We start from the raw sequence: 20,816 nt of genomic DNA, 5'->3' as shown, positions 1-20,816 counted from the left end.
CTATTTTGTATCCGCTGAACGATGCAATTTTGCAGAGATCACTGAAGTATGAGTTACCGAAGTTGGCAATGGCTAATTTCCCTGCTGGACCATTCACTTCACTAAGCAAAATCTCTTCAGGACTACAGAATTACTTTGAATTGCTATAAAAATTGTATACCACTCCCCCATGCTCGGACAGACAAAACATTAACTATCCTAAGCCTACACCATGCTTGTGCCAACTTGTGTTCTGACTGCATATATATAATAACTGAAATAAACAAGGGATTTTCACTATGATGTAGCTAATCCCTGAGAAGTTGACACTGCATTATTCAAAGTGTTAATATCAGATTATCACGAGAGATAAGAGAAAAAACCCACAAGGGTAGCTCTTACATGGCTAGTGGATATAATCAGCAGCATCCGCCAGGCTGAGATGAGCATCTGATATTCTGTCATGGAGGCACAGCTACTGCCCTCTGTCTCTGCCACATAATAGGCCAGTGATTTCACATATTCTGACCAATAAGCAAAGCGCTTTTTGGTGGAGAAATTCTTCAGCGTGTCTTTCAGGGACTGATCCAGGGAGCCCCTGACCAAATAAGGAGGAGAAGATATCTTCATTTATTCTTTGGTCAGAGAATACACTCCTTCTGAGACTCAGGTAGGAAAGCCAAAGGCACGGCTTGCAAGTGAAGGGTATTCCACAGATTAGACCTGTGCAGGGAATCCCACTTTTTGCATCACATTTTAGGAGAAAAGATGATCCCTGAAGAAAATCTACAATTTGTTTTGTTTTGTTTTTAATGGAAATTTTTGTTAATCCTGACTATACATTATATTAAAGGGCAATCATGCTCAAAAAACCAAACTCAAGTGTGAGGAAATGATTAAAATGTTATTCAGCAATCATTATGCACTTCGTTTATTTCACAATTTCTTCTATTAAGTATGGTATATTCTGATTGCAGGATACAAGGAAATACCAGCATTCTCACCTACAGCCTACAGAAACAGACCACAAACATACATTTGAATTTCCTACAATCACAAGATCACAATCTATGCAAAACAATTGCATAAAGTGATCTTGCAAAGACTGTACATCTCAATGCTCCCCCCATGTTTTCCCAGAATTACATGTATTTATTTCCTGAAAGCCTGCGTGGTCTATTAGAACTAACACACAAAGTTCAGACTTTAGTAGAGGGATGAAGGAAAGACTGCCAAACACTCACTTGACAACATAGTAGATCTCCAAGCAGATGATTTTCATGATTAAGGCACAGGTATCCAAGACACTGAGCTACAAAGACAAGATGAAAACAAACTCTGAGCAGCTTGCTTTGCAGAGTGAGTACAACTCTGATTTAACCTCACCCACCCGCTCACAGTGACTGATAATCTGGTTTGGCAGACTTGTTTCTCCCATGATAGCAATAGATGTGTCATTTGACAAAGGACTGCTGATGATAAGGAAGGAATACGGATTCAAAGTGGCAGTCAAACTGAGCGAGGGCACAGGACTTTCATAACAAAGGGCAAAACACCCACAGAAAGGAAGAAAGCAAAAAACCTCACTGGTTCATCCATACTAGGCAGCCCAAGCTGTGCCTAAAAATGAGGAGTCAGACAGCATACACAGTATGGATGCACTACATACAGCACATCTTCCAGAGAATGTAAACACAGATGCCAGATAACATCTATTTTGATTTCACGTGTGAAAAAAGGGCAGAGAATTTCTGAAGACAGTCCACTGCTGTATAGCTATTCTCTGCAAAGAGCACAAGTATGTGCTTCAGCTCCTGCCTCCCTTGAAACCAGTCAGTCATACTGCTTTTTAGAAAGCCGAAAGCACAAATAGTAGCCACACACACTTAGAAACCCATCTGAAAAGTACAAAGCTGCCTCTGTTTTGCCCTGATGTAACTCACCTCTGACGTCTCTGAAGGCGGAGGAAGAGTCCCAAACAGTGGATTAGTCAAATTTTCCCAAAACTTCGGCCTAAAAGATGGGTACAGAAGTAGTATCAGTTATCTCCCTCATATCTAGCAGCATTTTGTCCATTCCAAATTCCACAGAAACTATTCTTTGGTAAATACATGACTATATAGCCTTGCACAAAAAGCGAACAACGTATATTTGCTTCTGAACATGGACACATTGGCTTTTCATCTTCTTTCCCAAGAGACAGTACAGATCAAGTTCAAAACACACACTCAGCACACCCCTTAACAGGATGGGCAAAATCTAGGATAAAATTGTCCCTCAACAGTCCAATGAAACAAAGAAAAAGGCATTATGGGATACAGACAGCAGAACACACTGCAGGAGAACAACCACTCACTTTGTCCTCAGAACCAGCATGGCACTGTCTCGGCGGTCCTGCCACAGGGCGTGCAGGAAGGCGATGGCAGCACGGTGCAGGAGGGGAGGACACCAGTACCTCTCCTGTTGTTTGGAGTCTATCAGCTCTAAGACTACTTGGAGGCAACTCCACTCCCCCAGACTGAACTCCTAAAGCAAAAGGAAATGAGAGGTTATGCCCCCACCAAACCACTACAGAGACATGTATTACAGCAGAATGCCTTCAATTCCTCTTGAACAGAAAAGTAAATCTTGAGTACATGATGCAGATACGTATTTTGTAAGTTACTATACGGAATGTGTAACACAAGAGGGGAAAAGAGTTTTAGAGGTATAAAAGTGAGCTAAGCTAAGACTTCGTAGGACCAAATGCCTTCAAAAAGGTCCCAACTCATGAAGACCTCCAACTGAGAAGCAGTAGGGAACAGGTGTTGTGAAAAACTGGTATTTAACTGTTATGCAGTGTATTCCCACTAAACGGCCACTGTCAGAGTCAGGAGAGTAAGGTGAGTAAGGTCACAAGGATCTTTGCTATCATTGCTCTGACTCAGTAGAGATGTTCTTATGAAAATTGAGGACAGCTGCTTTTCAGCTGTAAGAAAAAGAAAAAGCTGAGAGCACAGCACAAGCATTCACTACATTCAATGCAAACATGTTCTGCATTCAACTTTACATCAGGCACACAGAGTTGCACATAAAACCTATTAGACTCTAGAGATCTGTGCCATAAGACAGAGGGATGTTATGATAAACGAGTGGTGAATCGCCAGGCAAATGTCAGCCATTCTACCTTTGAGCCATCACTGCCATCCTTCACTTCCAAGTTCAGGAAGAGCTCGATGAGCCCAGGCTGTGTCTCCACTGCAACTGTAAGGAATTCCAGTATCATGACCTTAATACGCATGTCCTCAATTTTGCTCTGCAGGCGGGTGAGGAAGGCGTCACGGATGGCAGCAGCATCACTACCAAGGCAGGCATAAACAGACATGGGAGCAACCTGCAAAAGGAAAGAAACATCAGAAGCCAGGATAACAAATTCTACAGAACACCTCTTCTCTAATATAAATAGCTTTCAGTCCACACTGCCTTCAGCCGACTTGCATTAATTAACCTCCCTGATACAAACAAGTCAGAAGAAACTATTTTGAAAGAATTTCAGCAGTGGAATCAGGCACAAAGGAAGAAGCAAAGCTCTTGTGTGAGCCTCATCCTACCGTAGCCAGTCGCTTGAGCAGCTGGATGGCCAGGCGTGGCAGCGCAGGGTCATGCTTGTGGTAGATGTATTTGGCCAAGACAGCAATAAGATTGTTTCCATGAGCACCTGAAGGGAACACAATCAAAATCAAAGATAAGAGCAGCTATTTCACAAATAATGCCTTCCTTAGCAGAAGGAAAGAATTAGGTAAGTCTTCCAAAAAAAATGAACCACGATGGGACCTTGAAGATCACCTAGTTCCAACCCCTCTGCCACAAACAGGATTACCACCTGCTAGAAGGGCATTCATACAGGAGGGAGAATTAGCCTTCTCCTATCACTAGAAAGCACATTTTGGACATTTCAATAATTGACATACTGTCTGTAATGAGACACACACTGACTATTTCTAAGTAACAAAAAAACACAGCTTCTCAGGCTGTCCCTGTGGAAGAATACATACCATGCTGAGTGAGTGCCTGTTCTAGTGGAGATACCACACTAGAGGGGGGTTTCAATCGTATGACATTATTGGTGACTGAGAATGCCAGCTTCACAGTTTGTATCAGCAGCTGGCCTTGGCCTTGTGACTCATCACTGTATTTCAAAAAAGAAACCAAAGTAAGTAATTGCGTTGACAACTGACATTCATTATCTGCACAACATTCAAAGATGAAATTCTGCACTCTGGCAGTCAGAGGTTATAACACGTTTTCACTCTGGCTGTCACATCACCACCTAACAGCTGCTGAAACACAAACCCCCACACAGCCACAAAATATATTGTCTACTCAGCCCTGAACTCTCAGCATCAAACATTTTAGGAAAATAGTCTGACAGTCTATTGTCACTTTTCTCCCCCTCTTTAGTAGAAAGATTTTAAATGCATTAAGACAGAGGCAGAAACATTTGCAAGAGCCAATCTTAAAGAAATTATAAGGCATCCATGATAGATGATGAGACTAAACTGGCTCTAAATCCAGTATTTTTCCAAGGTTTCCTTACGAGAAAAACATTCTGGACAGACATGAAAGCCAAAAAGGATTTTCACATAGATTTTTCTATCTATGCAATCTATTTTCATAGATTGTTTTCTCCCCAACAAGTCTGGACTCCCTTCCAGATGTTCTAAAAGAAAGGAATGGCAGACTTTCTCAAAAACAACCTGACAAGTTTGGCTGGCTATGTGTCAAGGAAGATTCTAACTTCGGCTTATAATCCTCTTGCTTCTAATTCCCTCTATTCAGTCTCAGAAATTAAATTCAAGTGAATACATTATTTTAAAAAAGTAACTTCTAGCAAACAAAGTAATGGAGCACCCATCAAGACACCACACATGTCATTAACACTAAGCAAAGTAGAAAACTAAAGAATAGCATGGAGAGTGTACAGCAAAAATTACAAATGGATCCATAACAAAGAAGGCTTGTTCCTCTAGAATATACAAGGCAGGCTAGATCCCCAAACAAGTGCAATTATGTCAAAGCTACATTTCAAATATTACCCGTTGTTTTTCTCCTCACACTACTGAGATGAAGCACATGACTCACCTACTAGACTGGGAGGCCATTACCATGTCAATAGTGTCCACACCAATCCCCATGATGTTAATGACAGCTTGCCCTGCTTCAGTGTTGGCCAGACTGAAGATGCACAAGGACTGAAGGCTGGGCACATTGCTGTGGAACACAAACACCACAAGAACACCATCATTAAGATCTCTCATAGTACTTCCCCCTCCCCCCCCCCCACTTACTAAACAACCACAAAGTAATGTTTGCATTCCTACATGTCCAGTAGCCCCCCACTTCATTCTTTCTTCTACTTCCTTCAGAATGGATATATCAAATAGGAAGGTGGGTGGTAGCTGCCCCATGGAACACACAGGCTCTTTTCCCCTTCTTCATCAGATATTCTAAAAACCAACATGCTTTGCTTTGTCTCTCATCTTTTTCTACCCTTCCTATTCTCTATAAGGCAGAAAAGCACTGAAACCAGCACTATATAAGCAGGCCAGTAAACTCCAGGTAACTTTCATTCAAAAACTGAAACAAAAGGACAGCAAGAGACTCCTGCTACACTGTAAACCAGCCTATCCCAGACCTGACATCCATCACCCATCTCACCTACTGCGAGGATCCATTTCTGGGCATAAATTCAGTATTGCATGAATCAATTGTAGAATGAGGCACCCTGAAACACAGATGAAATGGACTGCTCAGTTTTGAGGAAGACACGTTACCTAGTCCCTAGTATTTTCAACCAAATCTCAGCATCTAGCAATATTAGTGGATGCACAAAGCAAATTCTAAATGTCTGCCAGAAAAGATCTGATTGGAAATGGGAAAAATGTATGCATTCTCCCCAAGACAGGTGATCCTTTTCGGTCTCACCTGTCTACCCTCTCAATGTCCTTACCGATTTTCTCTCTCACTCCATGAGAGTTGTAACGCCATTTGTGGTAATTTGGTAACATCTCCTTCAGGACAAACACAATGCAGGGCACAAGCCCTTGGCTCTGAGTGCTACCAAGCTGTCCCTAGAAGAAACAGAAATGTTATTTTTTCCCTTCTGGTTTAAAGGGGATTAAATATTTCATAGGAAGATCAGCCATGTGTCTTTAAATGTGAGAAAACCAGTGAACATGGTGACATAGATTTACAAACAATTTCTGTTCTCTTGTAGCTCAGATCAGAGCAGTTTTTTGAAAGAACCAGAGAAAGCACAAAACAGCAGCACATAAGGAGTGCCAACCAATGACTGATTACTCAGAGACACATTGCATAGAGGATGTCAGGCACTGCTGTATTTCACTTTCTCATTGTATCAGTCTACAGCTGACTTCACACAATGACCACTCCAGAAGCACTCACCCGGACCAGAGTCGTGATGAGGTTCAAGAAGGAGATGGTAACGCTGTACTCGCCTTGAGGCTGCTCTATGCTCATCAGCAGGTTTCCATAGCCCCCAGCATTCATTCCCTCTGCACTGTGAAACAAGCAAGGAGATTCAGTGTACAAATAGTATAACTTCGACATGACTGAGAAATGCCAGATACACAGATTTCATAAACCTTAGATTTCAAACAGGCAGAAAGGTCTTATGACAAATTATGAACAATTCAGGCAGGAAAAAAAACACCAATACCTTATCATGTGATTCATACTGGACACTGGATTGGCAACGAATGGCAAGAAGCCCGTATGGTGAAGGTCAGTCCAAACCTGTATGAGACCAATTAGAGATATTATCTCTCACTCACATATGCATACGTAGTAGTTCTCACACTTAGAAAACCAAGAAGGTCCTCACCTTGGCTGGCATCCGTGCAGCCAGTACTGTCAAACAATTGACACAAGAAGCAATAACGTCCATAGGGGGAGAGATTACAGTTGTCAGCCTGGGAAAGACAAATACACATAAAATGCACTGCCATCTGTGATCTAGTCTATATACTGTTGTCTTGATCCAAAGCATCAAACCCACTCTCCAGCACAGAGTCCACACTGTCAGTCTAGCCTTGCCAACTCTTCCTCTCCCTTGAATCAGATCAATTTACTGCACAAGGCAAGGCTCATCAGACAACAGATTGTCACAGTGAACAGTGATTATCCAGCAGATGACTGGAGGGAGAGTTAATACATGCAACAACATCCAAGAAAGAAGTGAAGGAGGGATGGTTCTGCTGAATCAAAGCATTCTGTAGCCAGAACAGTCCTTACTGAACGTCAGCCCTGGGGAGTTCAACCATTGAGATGCCCTTCTTTCAAATCTTTTGGTAAAATGGGTAAGTGACCACTCTTTCAGCTCATTACGTCTTCTCAGGTATCCCTGCTGTTAGTGACTCCATGCAGGTCACTGACTCACCTCTGCAGCAGCATGTAGATTCGTGATGTGATTGGCAGAAGGCAATCTGCTATGGATACATCAGTGCTGATGACTTTATGAACCAGATCAATGATTGGCTTGACCCTCTGGCAATGCTGAATCACATCTAGGTAAAGAAAAGTAACATTAGAATGCAAAAATCACACAACAGCAGTTATCAAGCTTAAAACAATGCACATTCATCTTCCAGAATATCCCCAGGCTCATCTCATTATATGCTCTCAGCCTACTGCAGTGAATTACCATAACTGAAACCCCAAACCAAAACCAACAACAATAAGAAAACAAACGGGTTTTTGAGTGAGTATTCCAAGCTCTTTCAGAGGTACTGTGAGCTCTCAATCCTACCGTTAACTTAAAAGTTATTAACATCAATTACTTTATTCTCTCTTATACTCCCTGCCTCTCTCACCTGCTGTGGATACAACATGGAGCAGCATTTCAATCTCACAGGTAAACAGTGTCCAGCTGCTGTAGGAATACTCCCATCGTACTAAATAAGCTCGATCATCCAGCATCACTTGGCCCACTGTTCCCTGAGGTATCCGCAAATTTGTCTGACCTAGTCCTAAAGAGTGAAGAAGCAAGTAAATCCATAAATCTCCCCACGAATTAGAAGCCAGGTAAATAATTAAATTCCCCAAAGCACTTGAATAAGAAAAGATGAAATGTAGTTTCCTTACCCAGAGGATAGAGGAGCTTTGGAGCCTGCCTTCGCCACAGGGTGCCATCTTCATGAGAGATCACATCAGGAGGTTTATGCTTGTAGAGTTCTATGTAGAAAGACATTTTATCCAGGAAACTGTACACCTGCACAGAAAGAGAGCTTGAAAAACACAGCCAAAGTGACAGATCCTCTTAAAAATTAAATCAACCAAATTACCATGCATTACCAAAGAGCATGCTACCCCTATCTTGAAATAAACAATCTCCCACACACCAAGAGAGATCCTGTACCTTTTTTGCAGTAGATTTATCTGACACAAGAGCCTGGAGCAGCTGAAGGAGAGGAGTAAGAAGGTGGGGGAACATCCCACATACACTGTCCAGGATAATACCCAGACCTGCAGTCGGTTCCTGGTAATGGAAACAGAACAAATGCCTTACTGCTAAAGAGAAATGCTAAAATAGCCTCAGTATAGCATAAGGATATAGCTCCTTTTCAAGACATACATTGGAGACATCAATCATGCACAGAAGTATCACTCCAGTCCTTGCACAGACTAAAGCATGAGGCAGTGTGCAAGTATAAGGCAGGAAATAAGACTAATGCATTACACATCATCCTAATTCTGTAACAACAAAAAAGTAAGCATGATGCTTTTATCAGCAGTTAGTTCAGTCTTTGCAATCCCAGCCCTGTTTTCAACTATCACCTATATTAAAACTTGTTCCAGTATCCTTCAAGAGTAAAGCCAAGGATGGACCTAAAAGGCAGGAAAGGGCAAAGATAAATGTAAGATAGATACAAATGAACACTGGCTCCTCAGGGCCTCCTAGCAACTAGCTAACTAAATATGATCAGTCTGTTCCTTTCCTAAAAGGGAATCTTTTCATCAGGTTTTGGTTATAAGCAAGGTAGGTCAAAGAAATTGCCAGCACACTCACTGTCTTCCAGAAGAGCTGAGGAATGCTGGAAGTTGCCAGAACTTCACATGCTGCATCAATTATATCCTTCAGAGAACATGAGGAAAAACAAAATAAAACATTACTTTACACAGAGAGTTCTCATCAGAACCAAATTTTGTCACATTCCTAAATTCAAGTTTCCATGCTTACCAACCAAGATGGAACTACTTTTTCTTGTCAAAAGAGAAGGAAACACCCCCCACAAAGCCAATCTAAAGCCATGCTTCCTATCAAGGAATGGCCTGGCCAGAATAAACACATCCAGTACATTTACGAAGGACTATATGATCTCCCATCAAACTTAAAAACTGAAAATGTATTACTTCCATTGCTTTGGAAATAAAACAATGACAAATAGTTTCAAATCCCTAGGACTTCAAATTCAAGACATGCTGCATTTCATTGTTATTCAGCCAGTCTGCAGAGGTACTTACTAAACGTGCATAGTGTAAACCACACTTCTAAAACTATCTAAAACACAAATTTTGCTGTTTCAAATGCAAGATTACAACTTAACAGAAGTAATTAGTATCAGTTATGACAGGTTATTTCAAATTAGCTAACAGATGCAATGAGTGTTGGATGCTTACTTGCTGATTGCCCAATGTATGCAATTCCAGCGATGTCAGGACAAAGGAAAGAAGCCCATAAACGCACATACAGGCTGTGCTGACTGTACACTGCAAAGAAAGAATACATAAGAGCATTACAGGAGAGATTATGAGCCACAAAGCATAGTCTAACAGCAGCCTCCTTTACAAACAGCACACCTCTCAGTAACTGCCTCTGTCATGTATCCTTGCTACAGTACAATAAAGAGTTGTCAGTTAAACCACATATAACATGAAAAGTTTCACTGAACTGAGAAATCATTCACTGCTACTACTAATATCATGAGAAATGCTTTCAAAACATCAAAAAATTATTCAGTGTTCAGAGAAATCAGATTTGTTTTCATCGATTTCTGCCCACCAATGTGATTGCTCTCACACACTGTATTGCTTAATGAAACCATATCTGGAGAACAGTGCAGAATTAAATCAGCAGGGTTAAGATCTACAACAGCAAATATACCCATGGAGGCAAATCAACAAATGTGATTAGATGCAGTCTGTTCTGATCAAATGATGTACAACACTCCTACCTACAGAAGGTTTTTTGTTTGTTTTCGTTCAGTTGCGTTTTTTTTTTATTTTTTAGGCATAAAAATCTGTTTAGTACCAGTTTGATTTCTGCTTTTTACAGGAAGAATGTGAGATGATAAAACATGCTTTATTTATATGCTATGGTTCAAATCAGCTTTAGCTTGCAATCACTTTGATTCAAAATCATCCACTTCCCACCACATCTTCACATCATTAGTAGTTAAAAGCCTTCAAGAGCTTACACATGATACTAAGAAACTCACATTCTTGCCCCCACTGCTAAGTGATTTCAGAAGCTTTGTCAGGTACTGGAACACATTGAGCTGGATAGCAGTGCTGCCCATTCTCCTGATAACATTGGCTGATTCCTCAGGATTTATGGTATGACGGAGCAGAGCCCAAGCCAAAAGTACTGGAGCATGATGTGAGACATCCCCTAGCTGCAGCAGCTGATTGTCCATTTCCTGCACAGAGACAAGAGCAACACAGCTGAGATCCCACAGAAGCAGAAAATACTCAGTAAGCATATTGCTGATGGCATCTTTCTGCTAACACTCATTTCTATTACAACTACTTCAAACATCCAATGGACCAAACCGTGCGTTTGCAGTCCTGGTCTGGTTTTGTGTATGTTTTACTGACTTTCTGTTCTTCTAACCTCAGAAGTTCCCTGTCCTAAAAGCCCTGACATTGAGAAGGGAATGAAACAGAAGATTTTTTTTTTTAAAGCTCCCATTGCCTATCTCTTTGACACACCTTTCTTTAAAGAAAGGCCCGAGATGATCAAGTAAATAAGTGGGAGAAGAATTAATTAGACGCTAGCTCTTATATTTGGTCAGCAAACAGAAGTCAGAACCTTTTATACATAATCTTTTAGCAGCACTGCTTGGATAACCAGAGGAAGTTTTACACTGTCAGGCTGAACTTGGGGTTACCCTGCCTGCACTTTACCTGGTGGATATGTGCATTACTGGCTAACTTGTGCTCTTCTGTCCTATCATCCAAAGCTCGTTCATGGAGGGAGTCAATTTCCATGCCTTCCACCAGAATAAGAGCACTAAAGTAGCTGCAAGCAGGAAAGAGGAAAAAAAATCAAGTAGGTGAGACACTTTATTTCAGAATTCAGTTGTTTTTGTTTGGTTGGTTTCTAGTTTAAAAAGAATGACAAACAGTCAGTCAAAGAACAACATTCAGTTACATTGGTTCAGCTGCTCTTTGAAGAAATATGAAATCATGTAAATTAGCAGCAGGTAATCCAAATTTTGTCTTGAAATGCTAAGCATAGAATGGATTAAATCTTCAAAACTACCGTTGCACAAACAAAAAAAAGTCACTGAAATTTAAAGATAGTTTTTCTACCTTTTTAACTCTATGCCACCCACCAAGACTCTCAGTCTTTCAGGATGCAACCTAAGCTATGTCCCACACAGCAAAACAAAGGCATTGTGGCCACTTGTGTAAGCAGACCCACAGTTTGTACTAAGGCAATTCAGTTCACAGTACAGAGCTGTGAAGATGTAGTTTCACTTTACAAATAGATCATCTAAGAATAAATGGCACTGTGTCTTCATTGCTATTCTTCCTACAGACAGTTAAAGCTGGCATGTGGATGCCCCTCTGCTTTGCAATCACATCTTCATTTTGCCACAAATGTCCAATGCAATCAGAAAGACATTCTGCCTTCATCACAATTAGTTCAGCTTGATTTTCCGAGAGGTGATTTTAAAGTGGTGATTTTAAGAGAGAAAAGAAAAAAATAAGTTCTTTCTTTCTTTCTTTTTTTTTTTTTTACTGAGAAAAACAACTGCACTGTTCTGTACTCACTTCACAAACATACATGTTACTTACCCAATACGATCCACCAGGTGATCCATGCTCTCATCTACCAAATGCCTGTTGGTTTGTCTAGTGCCAAATCCCTGCTCCTTGAACAACTTTGCAAATGCCAGAAGCTCATCAGGTGCCATTTCAAAGTATGCATAGTAGAGGAAGATGACTTCCAGGAGCATGGACTGCTCACGGAGGCATTGCACAAACCAACGGGAAACCTGACGTTCTGTCTGCACAAGGAAAAGACCCACCATCATGCATCAAAGCTCAGAGATCAGACAAAGCAATCAGAAACCATGGTGGGCTGAGCTATTTCAAAGTTTGCATAGTTGGTGGTTTGTATTAATAACAAGAAAAGCCACTGCAAGTACAGTGTGCTGACACAGAGAGACTACGAAGAGCCACATGAAACGATCTGTTAGCTGAGTGTTATCAACAGATTTCTTACAAGGAAGAATGTGTTTCAAACAGCTTGCTTTGGTTCAGAGCAAAAGTGTGCTCAATTAAAAACAATGGTTAGATTTCTTGGACTAAGAGCCACCATTCTAGGCTACGTCTGCACAGACTTTTCAACACACTATATATAAAGAAAGACTTTCTAAGTTAGACAGATACACTTGGTAAGTTTTATAGAAGAGCATGGAAAAAAAAATACCATGAGATTTCCATGTGTTTCCCATGTAGGAGCTTCAGCTTTGTACAGTTCTTCAAACTGTTTACGGTAATTAGGAACTAGTTCCTTCTCCAACTTTTCGACACACTGGAAGTACTGTGCCTTAAACAAGCAAAGAAATAAATAAGTGAACTTCCACATGCATTCTTGTGTGTTTTTTGCAACCACAAGTGGATAATTAGGACACAACTTACATATTTAGCTTATTTCAATGACAGGAAAGGTTCCTGTACTCACTGTATAAGGGTGCCTCTCATCCTGAAAATAAGTGAGCAGATGGAGAACACAGCGCAGAATGCAGATCCTCTCTTCGTAGTAATAGTCAGCAAGCTGTGAATACATAACATTACCAGCATCAGTTTGGTACTGTGTTCAACTCCCATTCACTTCCCCCTTCCAGCGCCTACATCACCAGAATAGATAGTGCTCAAACACTACTACAGATGGAATTTCAACTAAGCAGTTTTAAATTATCTAAAAAATTTAATTAAAAAAAAAAAACACTAAAATTTAATTAACAGAATTCAATAAAACACATTGTTGGGACATGTCTATAATTATGCTATTCAATAAAACTTGGAAAAGAAAGGCAAAAATAAGAGACAATCTTCCATTCTTAATCTTTAATAACCTCTGCCAGGAGTGATGATCAACCTCCATTTCAGAGTTATGCCTTCAGACAGAAACATATAAACCCACAGGCTTTGGAAAATGTGGAAGCATTCACCTGACAGCTGAACTCCCTGACATTAACCCTAAAATCCCCGTCATCCCAACTAACAAAATGTTAGTTCTCAGACCTTTTCACTAGAAAATATAAATGGAAACGACTAACCTTCAACATCAGAGCCTGACTCTGCCTTTCATCCTGAAGAACTGTCTGTAAGCAAAACATAAGAAAATAATTACCTACTGCAGAAATACCTACTCACAAATATCATCAAAAACAAACAAACAAACAGCTGAAAGAAATGAGAAATTTTTGCTTTCCATTTCTTTTGGAAAGGCAGTTTCCAAAATTAAAAAAACAAAATACTTATTTGTAAATGTTCGTTCTTCATCTCCACCCACTCTCATTCACACATCTGTAAGTTTCCTGTATTCCTGAGACAGAGATGAGCCAAATCCTTGCAGCCAGATTCAAACAGGAAGAGGACCAGAAAGTTAGACCCGAATTCCTGCTGTCACATTTCTGTACAGTGGTACTTGGCCACTGCAGGTTTAGTGAACACAAACTATGGTCTTTTCCAATTCAGAATGTGGGGTTGCATACGATCATGTTCATCAACAGATTACTGGTATTGTGGACAGATGTACAGTAAGCAGGAAATAAATGGGAGCTAAGGACCTTCAGGGAGTCCCTTGTTCCTCTGTAATCCTCCTGAAGATAACACTGCAACAACTGCACACTCTGCTCTTCATCCAGACCCTGAAAAAAAAAAAAAAAAAAAAAAGAGATGTTCTGAAATGAACAAAAGTCAACTGAATTCATTAAAGATTCTCTCCAATATTTCAGGCAGATTTTCTCTTTAAAATAAATAATAATAGAAAATTCTTGCTTTTCAGGATGATGCTTGTTTCAGTCAGCACTTCCACTGAGAGCAAGCTTTGATGTAACTAAGATGCAGCCAGTTAAAACCTCAGCAAAGGAGCACTGCAGTCACTTAAACAAAGGTACTGCCACCAGTCACCTACTCTCACACCCATAGGGGAATCACAAGGAATATAACCCTGCAGGTAAACAGCATTTGTGGCAGATACTTTAAGGGACACTGGTTCAGATGTCTTGAAAGAGCCCAAGATCGAAGAGGATTGCTTCTGAAAAGCAGGAGGGGATGAAAACCAGGAAAAACAAACTACCTCATGCAGTCACTAATAACTTCAGGGAATTTTGATGTAGAGCCTCTATGGGTATTTGTAACCTCCTCTAGATTACTTTGAACTGAAAGAAACTTAATTTTTCGTCTCCTTAGCATCAAGAAAAAGTGAGGATAAAAAAAATTATCAGAAAAGCACCTTCACTCACCAAAAACTTGCTGACCCTCAGGCCCAACTCTTTTAGTGGAGCAGCTACATCTTTGTCAGCTTTTATCTTCTCTGCTGAAGTTGTACTAAAGAAAAAAACAGCCATCATTAATAACACAGCAACCCCAAGGAATGAACTCAAGAGGCTTAATTTCCAAGTTCTCAATTTTATCAGTTTAAACTGAACTCGTTTGCTCTCAGTGGCCTTTTAATATGTCATACATCAACAACCACAAGTTTTCCTACCAGATAATACTCAACATTGTTCACTACTTTATTAGTATAATAAATACAGGCTACATTCATTCTATCCTTTCCAGTGAAGGAATCCTGTTATCCTTCTGACATGACCAAGCGTCAAGAGGAGCCACTTCATTGCAGAGTGCATACTTGCACTTGTGCACCACAGCTGAGCACAGGTAAGGAAGGGTTAAGAGCTCTCCAATACTGGTAATGAGAGCAGAAGCTACTGTTATTTCTTTCTGGCTTGTATTTTATGGCCTAGAAAGTAGTCTGGATTAAGCACTTCCCATTGTTGCTCCTCATGCAAGAGAATAAAGATGCATTTTTAGAAAATCAGAAATATTCAACGTGCTCCTCTACTTACTATTAGATTCCATTTTAGAGGTTAATTTCTATTATCAGACAATTACTGTACCTTGGAGGTTTGTAGTACGAAAGCCCTTCTAACAATCTCTGCCAGTGCTTGTTCAGTTCTGATCCAATCTGTGCCTAAAAAAAGAACCAAACACTACTGAACAGATTCCTCAACATCTCCAGTCCAGTAGCAGATTTGTTTAAGTGAAGCAAAGAAATTCCACCATCACAGAGACAGGAACAACACAAGGCAAACAACAGCATCTACGATTCAGACTGATTCAAGGTGAGTATTGTATGAGAAAGCTTGCTGTCTTGCCTAGTATTAGGAAAGGAGAGGAACGAGAAGGTACTGGTCTAGGTTCTGATACGTTTGTATTTCCATCCTCTGGGCACATCCTGGATGCAGGGGCTTCATCCCAGAAAATTCAGAAGCAGGCTGTACCACTCACATATACCCTATATCAGTCAGTCTAGCAAGCAGCACTTCTGTCCACTCCTGAAAGGGAACCACCTTTTCATATACTCTCTTCCAGGCAGAAGCTGATGAAGCAACTATAAGCAAAGAGTGGAAGAACAAACAAGCAATGGAGAAAGAGCAACAAAAATCACACCAAGGAAAAGGAAAAGGCAACAAGACAAGTATTCAAAGAGATGTACAAATGATGTATTTGGCCATGGAGTGCAGTAAGTGACAGGTAAATGGGCTTATCAAGACATAGACTTACTGGTTCTCTTAAAGCTGACCTGCCCAGGAGAATTGTCCACAATTCTCTGCTGCTCCTGTAGACAAAGGGAAAACATGGAGACTGTTTTAATAACAAACCCCATTTCAGGCTTCTATTTAGCACTCACCTTTTCAAACTTGCAATTATTATTTTAGAGCAGATCATATTGCAATATAAAGTAAAAGAAAAATGATTTAAAGGACATTCGTTTTTAGCTGAGCAGTTTCAGATATGCTGGAAAACCAAGAGGGTGACTGCTGCTAGAACAAAGCTTATAAATATGATACTTCTTCAATGCGAGTTTACATCAGCTTACAAATTCAACCTGATCTTGTTAATTGAAAGCTTAGGGTTAGTAGAAGAAACCTAAATAAAGAGCAGAGCAGTATTTTATCAGGTTTCATCTGATGCTTCCCTCCAAACAAATTCCTCTTTAACAGCTTCTACCTTCACTCAAAGACGAATACAAAACCAGGCGAAGAGAAGAAACACAACACCTTTCCAAAGAGGAAGTTCCACTAGCCTCAGCTATTCAGAACATGCACCTGAGCTGCTTGTTTCTTCCTGCTTCCTGGGAAGTTTGTAGGAAAGCCAACTTGTGCTGCAAGGTGTTACAGACCAACCCCTCACCCTGGCACATGCACCTACAAAGACGAGCCTCCCTACAGCAGCTCTGCAGAAGCACGCGTGCCAAAAAGAGCAGCTCAGCAAACTTAAAACTGAGGATTTGTCAGCAATATAACACGAATCAAGGAGTAAAAATGCCACAACTCCCCGTGCAAAGGTGGTTTAAAAAATAACAACCCATAACCCAATAACTTTAGATCGGCATCATCGAAATAAGCCACTATAGAAGCAAGAGTCACCTGTAACACCTGATACGGTGCCATCCAAACGGCTTATGGAAGCTGCTATTTCCAATACGTCTACCAACCAGTTTTCTACCTCCAAACTCCTCAGCAGGAGCAGCTCGCTGTGTGGGAGCCCTGCTGACCGTGCAGGTGGAGCCCTTGCAGCCCAACGTGTGCAGAAAGGACACTGGATTTTACCAAGAAACGAATGTCTTTGCAGTGCAAGAGCCAACCTCGCACTCCGTTCCACCCCAACCTCTTTAATCAGACCGCGGGAGAGCGATGGAAGGAAAGCTCCCATAGGGCACAGAGCTGCTCCCGGCCCCGCCGGGTTTGCGAGCCCTGCTTTAACGCAATTTAGACACGCAGGGCCAAACGGAGTCTGAAAGCGACAGAATAAACGACCAAAAGGGAACGAAAGCAGCGATCCGAAGGAGCTCATCCCAAAAAAGGGCTTCCTTCCTTCCTTCCTACAGCTCCACGCGGCTGCCGGTTCCCCTCGGTGAGCGAAGGGCTCTCGGAGGAACGAGGCCGAGACGCCGCACTTCCACAGGGGTCGCCGCCGCCCTGCGGGCACGGAATGAGCCCGCCGAGCGCAGCTCCGCCCGCTGAGGCGGCCGAGGAGGGGATTTCCTCAGCGAACCGCGCTCCCCACGAACCGAGGCGCCGGCGGCATCGCGCAGGAGTCGCACGGAGCGCCTCAGGGCCCCGCAGCCGAAGGACGGGGCGGGGCCGGGCCGAGAGGCGGGGTCAGAGCGGCGCGGGCCCCGCGGCCGTTAACTCTACCCTATCCGCCCCCCTCCGCTCCCCTCCCCCACGGCTCCTCCTCTCCGCCGGTCTCCTTCTCTCCCTCCCCCAGCGGCGGGAGCGCGCGCACAACGAGGGACGGCGCCCCCCGCCCCCGCTCTCCGTTCCCGCCGCAGCAACGGCCGTCGCATCCCCGCACCTCGCGCACAGCCCGCCCGCCGCCATCTTCGCTGCCCCTCTCACGTGACCCGCGAGGCCGAGCGCTGCGCCCCGCCGGCGTCACGTGGTGCGGCCGCTCCGCCTCCGCTCCCCCTCCCTCCCCGTTGCGCTGGGTCATGTGACGCGCGGCAGCGCCAAGATGGCGGCGTGTTGCCAGGTAGGTGAGCGCCGCGGGGAGCGGGCGGCCGCGGCCTCTCGGAGGGCCTTGGGCAGCGCCTTCTGTCAGGGCCTAGCGGGGTCCGGGGGACGGCGGAGGGCGGCGAGGAAGGTTCCCAGCCTAGAGCAGCCGGGCTTCTGCCGCCCTGGCCGAAGCCCCGTCCAGCCCGGCCCTGAGCACTGCCAGGCTGGGGCATCCACAGCTCCCAGCGCCCTCATTATTAACGGTTTTTTCCTAGTATCTAACCGAAATCTGCCGTGCTTTAGTTTAAAGCCATGAGCCGATAGCCCAGCAGTGCACACTGCACTGAGGAGTCCTTCCCCTGTGTGCTGCCCCTTAGGCACCGGCAGGGTTACCTGGCAGGGACCAGAAAGTAACGCAGCAGTGAAATACCTCGTGTTGCAAATCTGAACGTCAGCAGCTTTTGAAAGCTGGAACAGAAGATCTGCATCGCAAGTGGTGAAATTGCTCCATGTCCTGGAGCCCAGCTGGCAGCTTGCTGCAGTGAAGCCATCTGGGAATAGTTGTGGCTTGTTTGCTTCATATTTCAAGTCAAAGGCAAAATTTAAAGTATTTCTGTTGCAGTATCTGAATACCCACATACTGAGCAATTGGCTTCTGTCACAGCTTAGATTCTCAAATAGGGATAACGGTTTTGGCTGATCCCTTCTTATCTCTGATTAATAGTTGGCATATAACATCAGTCTAATTTGAGCTTCGATTTTTCTGGTTTTCCAATAGTTGCTTTCATTGTTTGTTTGTTTTTCATAGGAATCACAGTAATGTGAAAGAGAATTCCTTCTAGTGGACAACTACTGAGAAGATTGGGACCCATAAGAAAGATCTTGAAAGCCAAAGCCACATTGGACTGGAACCATGTTAAACAAACCAGTGCTGGTGGAATCCCTGATCGTCTTCAGCATCGTTCTGTGCGTGCATGCAGTGGTGTGGGACCGCTACTCCTGGTGTGCTGTAGCTCTTGCCATCCAGGCTTTCTATGTCCAGTTCAAATGGGACCGCCTGCTGCAGCAGGGGGGGGCTGTGTTCCAGTTCCGCAGCACAGCAAACAGTGGGCTCCTGCCTGCCAGCATGGTCATCCCCTTGCTGGGGATAGCAATGAAGGAAAGGTGCAAGGCCGCTGGTATCGTGTACTTTGAACGCTTTGGCATAGTTGTAGCTTCCACTGGCATGTTGGTTGCTCTATTTTTGTCTGTAATTGCTGTTGGCATCACAAAACCTGTGCCCACCAACACTTGCATACTCACAGGTGTTGCTGGCAGTATAATTATCTATACCATGAAGCACTCTTTGACTGTTTCAGAAGTGATAGAGGTCCTAGAAGTGCTGCTAATTTTTGTCTACCTCAGTATGATCTTGCTCTACCTGCTGCCTCGATGTTTTACTCCTGGAGAAGCATTGCTAGTTCTCGGAGGTATAAGTTTTGTTCTCAATCAGCTCATTAAACGCTCACTGAATGTAATCGAGGGCAGAGGTGAACCCATAGACTTCTTCCTTCTGGTGGCAGTTATTGGAGTTATTATTCTTGGGCTTTTTTTCACTGTTCTCTTCATTTTCATGGATTCGGGTACGTGGATCTCCTCCATGTTTTTCCACATGATGACAGCAGTGCTAGGCTTAGGGGTCATCATGCCTTGGCTTTACCGACTGATCCGGAGGAACCCTTTGTTTTGGCTGCTCCAGTTCTTGTTTCAGACACAGACGAGGGTTTACCTGCTCATATATTGGACTTTTTTGGCTGCTTCAGCGTGCGGCATAGTTTTCTACCAGAATGCCAAGAGATCGTCTGAATCTAAAAAACACCAGGCCTCAACCATAACCAGGAAGTACTTCCATTTCATTATTGTAGCAACCTACGTTCCTGGACTAATTTACGACCGCCAGCTTCTCTATGTTGCTGCAGTCCTGTGTCTGGCAGTGTTCATATTCTTAGAGTATATTCGGTACTTCAGGATCAAACCGCTTGGTCAAACTCTTCGCTATTTGCTGTCTCTCTTCTTGGATGAAAGAGACAGTGGGCCTCTAATCTTGACTCACATTTACCTTCTTCTTGGCATGTCCCTCCCAGTGTGGTTGTTCCCCAGATCTTGTGCCCCTAAAGGTACCTTGTCTGGGGCAGGAGCACTGGTGCCCTACGCTGGAGTGCTTGCGGTAGGGGTAGGAGACACCATGGCCTCTGTTTTTGGCAGTACCATGGGGGAAATCAAATGGCCGGGCACAAAGAAGACCTTTGAAGGGACAATGACAGCAGTTTTCGCTCAGATCATTGCTGTGGCTCTTATTCTGATCTTTGACAGCAGCGTGAACCTGAACTCCAGCTATGCCTGGATTCTGGTGTCTGTGAGCTTAGTTTCTCTTTTGGAAGCTTACACAACCCAAATTGATAATTTGTTGTTACCTCTCTACCTCCAGATCCTGTTTATGGTTTAAAAGCACTTCCAAGAATAGAGGTTTCTCCACTTATAGAGGAAAGCAGCAACTTAATATATGCACATCAATCACAGATGAAAGATGATCCAAACAGTGTTTTTCTTTTGTTAAAAACAAAGGAAAAGAAATCTATTTAAAAATAAAAGTTTTGCTTCAGTCTCTTTTTCTGTAGTTTTTAAAACAGCACAACTTGATTTTTGTCATATTAAAAAAAAAAAAAAATCACAGGGGAGAATCTGTTAAGCCATTCTGAATTGATATTCCCTATTGCCAAGTACTGATTTCTCTGCCTCTTACATTTCCCCAAGAACTGCCTGAGCTGAAGCTTT

The 20,816-nt window shown here is 42.8% G+C and overlaps 2 protein-coding genes across 4 annotated transcripts in view; one reads left to right on the top strand and one right to left on the bottom strand.

The window, feature by feature from the left end:
* The window catches only part of NUP188 (nucleoporin 188), a 27,126-nt gene extending 9,163 nt beyond the window's left edge, over positions 1-17,963 (bottom strand). For 2 of the 3 annotated variants that reach the window (XM_090121389.1, XM_031601677.2), the window contains exons 1-30: positions 17,863-17,963; positions 16,066-16,120; positions 15,399-15,472; positions 14,742-14,826; positions 14,064-14,144; positions 13,551-13,595; positions 12,953-13,045; positions 12,698-12,817; positions 12,061-12,272; positions 11,164-11,278; positions 10,476-10,676; positions 9,658-9,747; positions 9,047-9,112; positions 8,396-8,515; positions 8,122-8,248; positions 7,851-8,006; positions 7,418-7,544; positions 6,863-6,950; positions 6,698-6,774; positions 6,424-6,538; positions 5,969-6,089; positions 5,677-5,743; positions 5,101-5,229; positions 4,014-4,147; positions 3,570-3,676; positions 3,146-3,352; positions 2,336-2,505; positions 1,923-1,992; positions 1,224-1,291; positions 382-577 (exon numbers count right to left, since the gene is read on the bottom strand). In XM_090121389.1, coding sequence (XP_089977515.1) covers positions 382-577; positions 1,224-1,291; positions 1,923-1,992; positions 2,336-2,505; positions 3,146-3,352; positions 3,570-3,676; positions 4,014-4,147; positions 5,101-5,229; positions 5,677-5,743; positions 5,969-6,089; positions 6,424-6,538; positions 6,698-6,774; positions 6,863-6,950; positions 7,418-7,544; positions 7,851-8,006; positions 8,122-8,248; positions 8,396-8,515; positions 9,047-9,112; positions 9,658-9,747; positions 10,476-10,676; positions 11,164-11,278; positions 12,061-12,272; positions 12,698-12,817; positions 12,953-13,045; positions 13,551-13,595; positions 14,064-14,144; positions 14,742-14,826; positions 15,399-15,472; positions 16,066-16,120; positions 17,863-17,888 — 3,342 coding nt within the window. In that variant the 5' untranslated portion in view covers positions 17,889-17,963. Of the gene's footprint in view, positions 1-381; positions 578-1,223; positions 1,292-1,922; positions 1,993-2,335; positions 2,506-3,145; positions 3,353-3,569; positions 3,677-4,013; positions 4,148-5,100; positions 5,230-5,676; positions 5,744-5,968; positions 6,090-6,423; positions 6,539-6,697; positions 6,775-6,862; positions 6,951-7,417; positions 7,545-7,850; positions 8,007-8,121; positions 8,249-8,395; positions 8,516-9,046; positions 9,113-9,657; positions 9,748-10,475; positions 10,677-11,163; positions 11,279-12,060; positions 12,273-12,697; positions 12,818-12,952; positions 13,046-13,550; positions 13,596-14,063; positions 14,145-14,741; positions 14,827-15,398; positions 15,473-16,065; positions 16,121-17,575; positions 17,670-17,862 lie in introns of those variants that run through there. The other variant, XM_090121390.1, reaches the window with a different exon arrangement.
* On the top strand, positions 17,923-20,816 carry DOLK (dolichol kinase). Its single transcript, XM_031601684.2, has 2 exons — positions 17,923-18,039; positions 18,811-20,816. Exon 2 carries the CDS (start codon positions 18,916-18,918, stop codon positions 20,485-20,487), a length of 1,572 nt encoding a protein of 523 aa, XP_031457544.2. The 5' UTR covers positions 17,923-18,039; positions 18,811-18,915; the 3' UTR covers positions 20,488-20,816.

The sequence above is a fragment of the Phasianus colchicus genome, chromosome 19, assembly GCF_987193195.1.
Source record: "Phasianus colchicus chromosome 19, bPhaCol1.hap1.1, whole genome shotgun sequence".
Classification (NCBI taxonomy): Eukaryota; Metazoa; Chordata; class Aves; order Galliformes; family Phasianidae; genus Phasianus; species Phasianus colchicus.
This window is presented reverse-complemented; position numbering and strand designations above follow the sequence as displayed.

Excerpts from the sequence above, each read along its gene's own strand:
- DOLK (XM_031601684.2), top strand. The coding sequence starts at position 18,916 with ATGTTAAACAAACCAGTGCTGGTGGAATCCCTGATCGTCTTCAGCATC.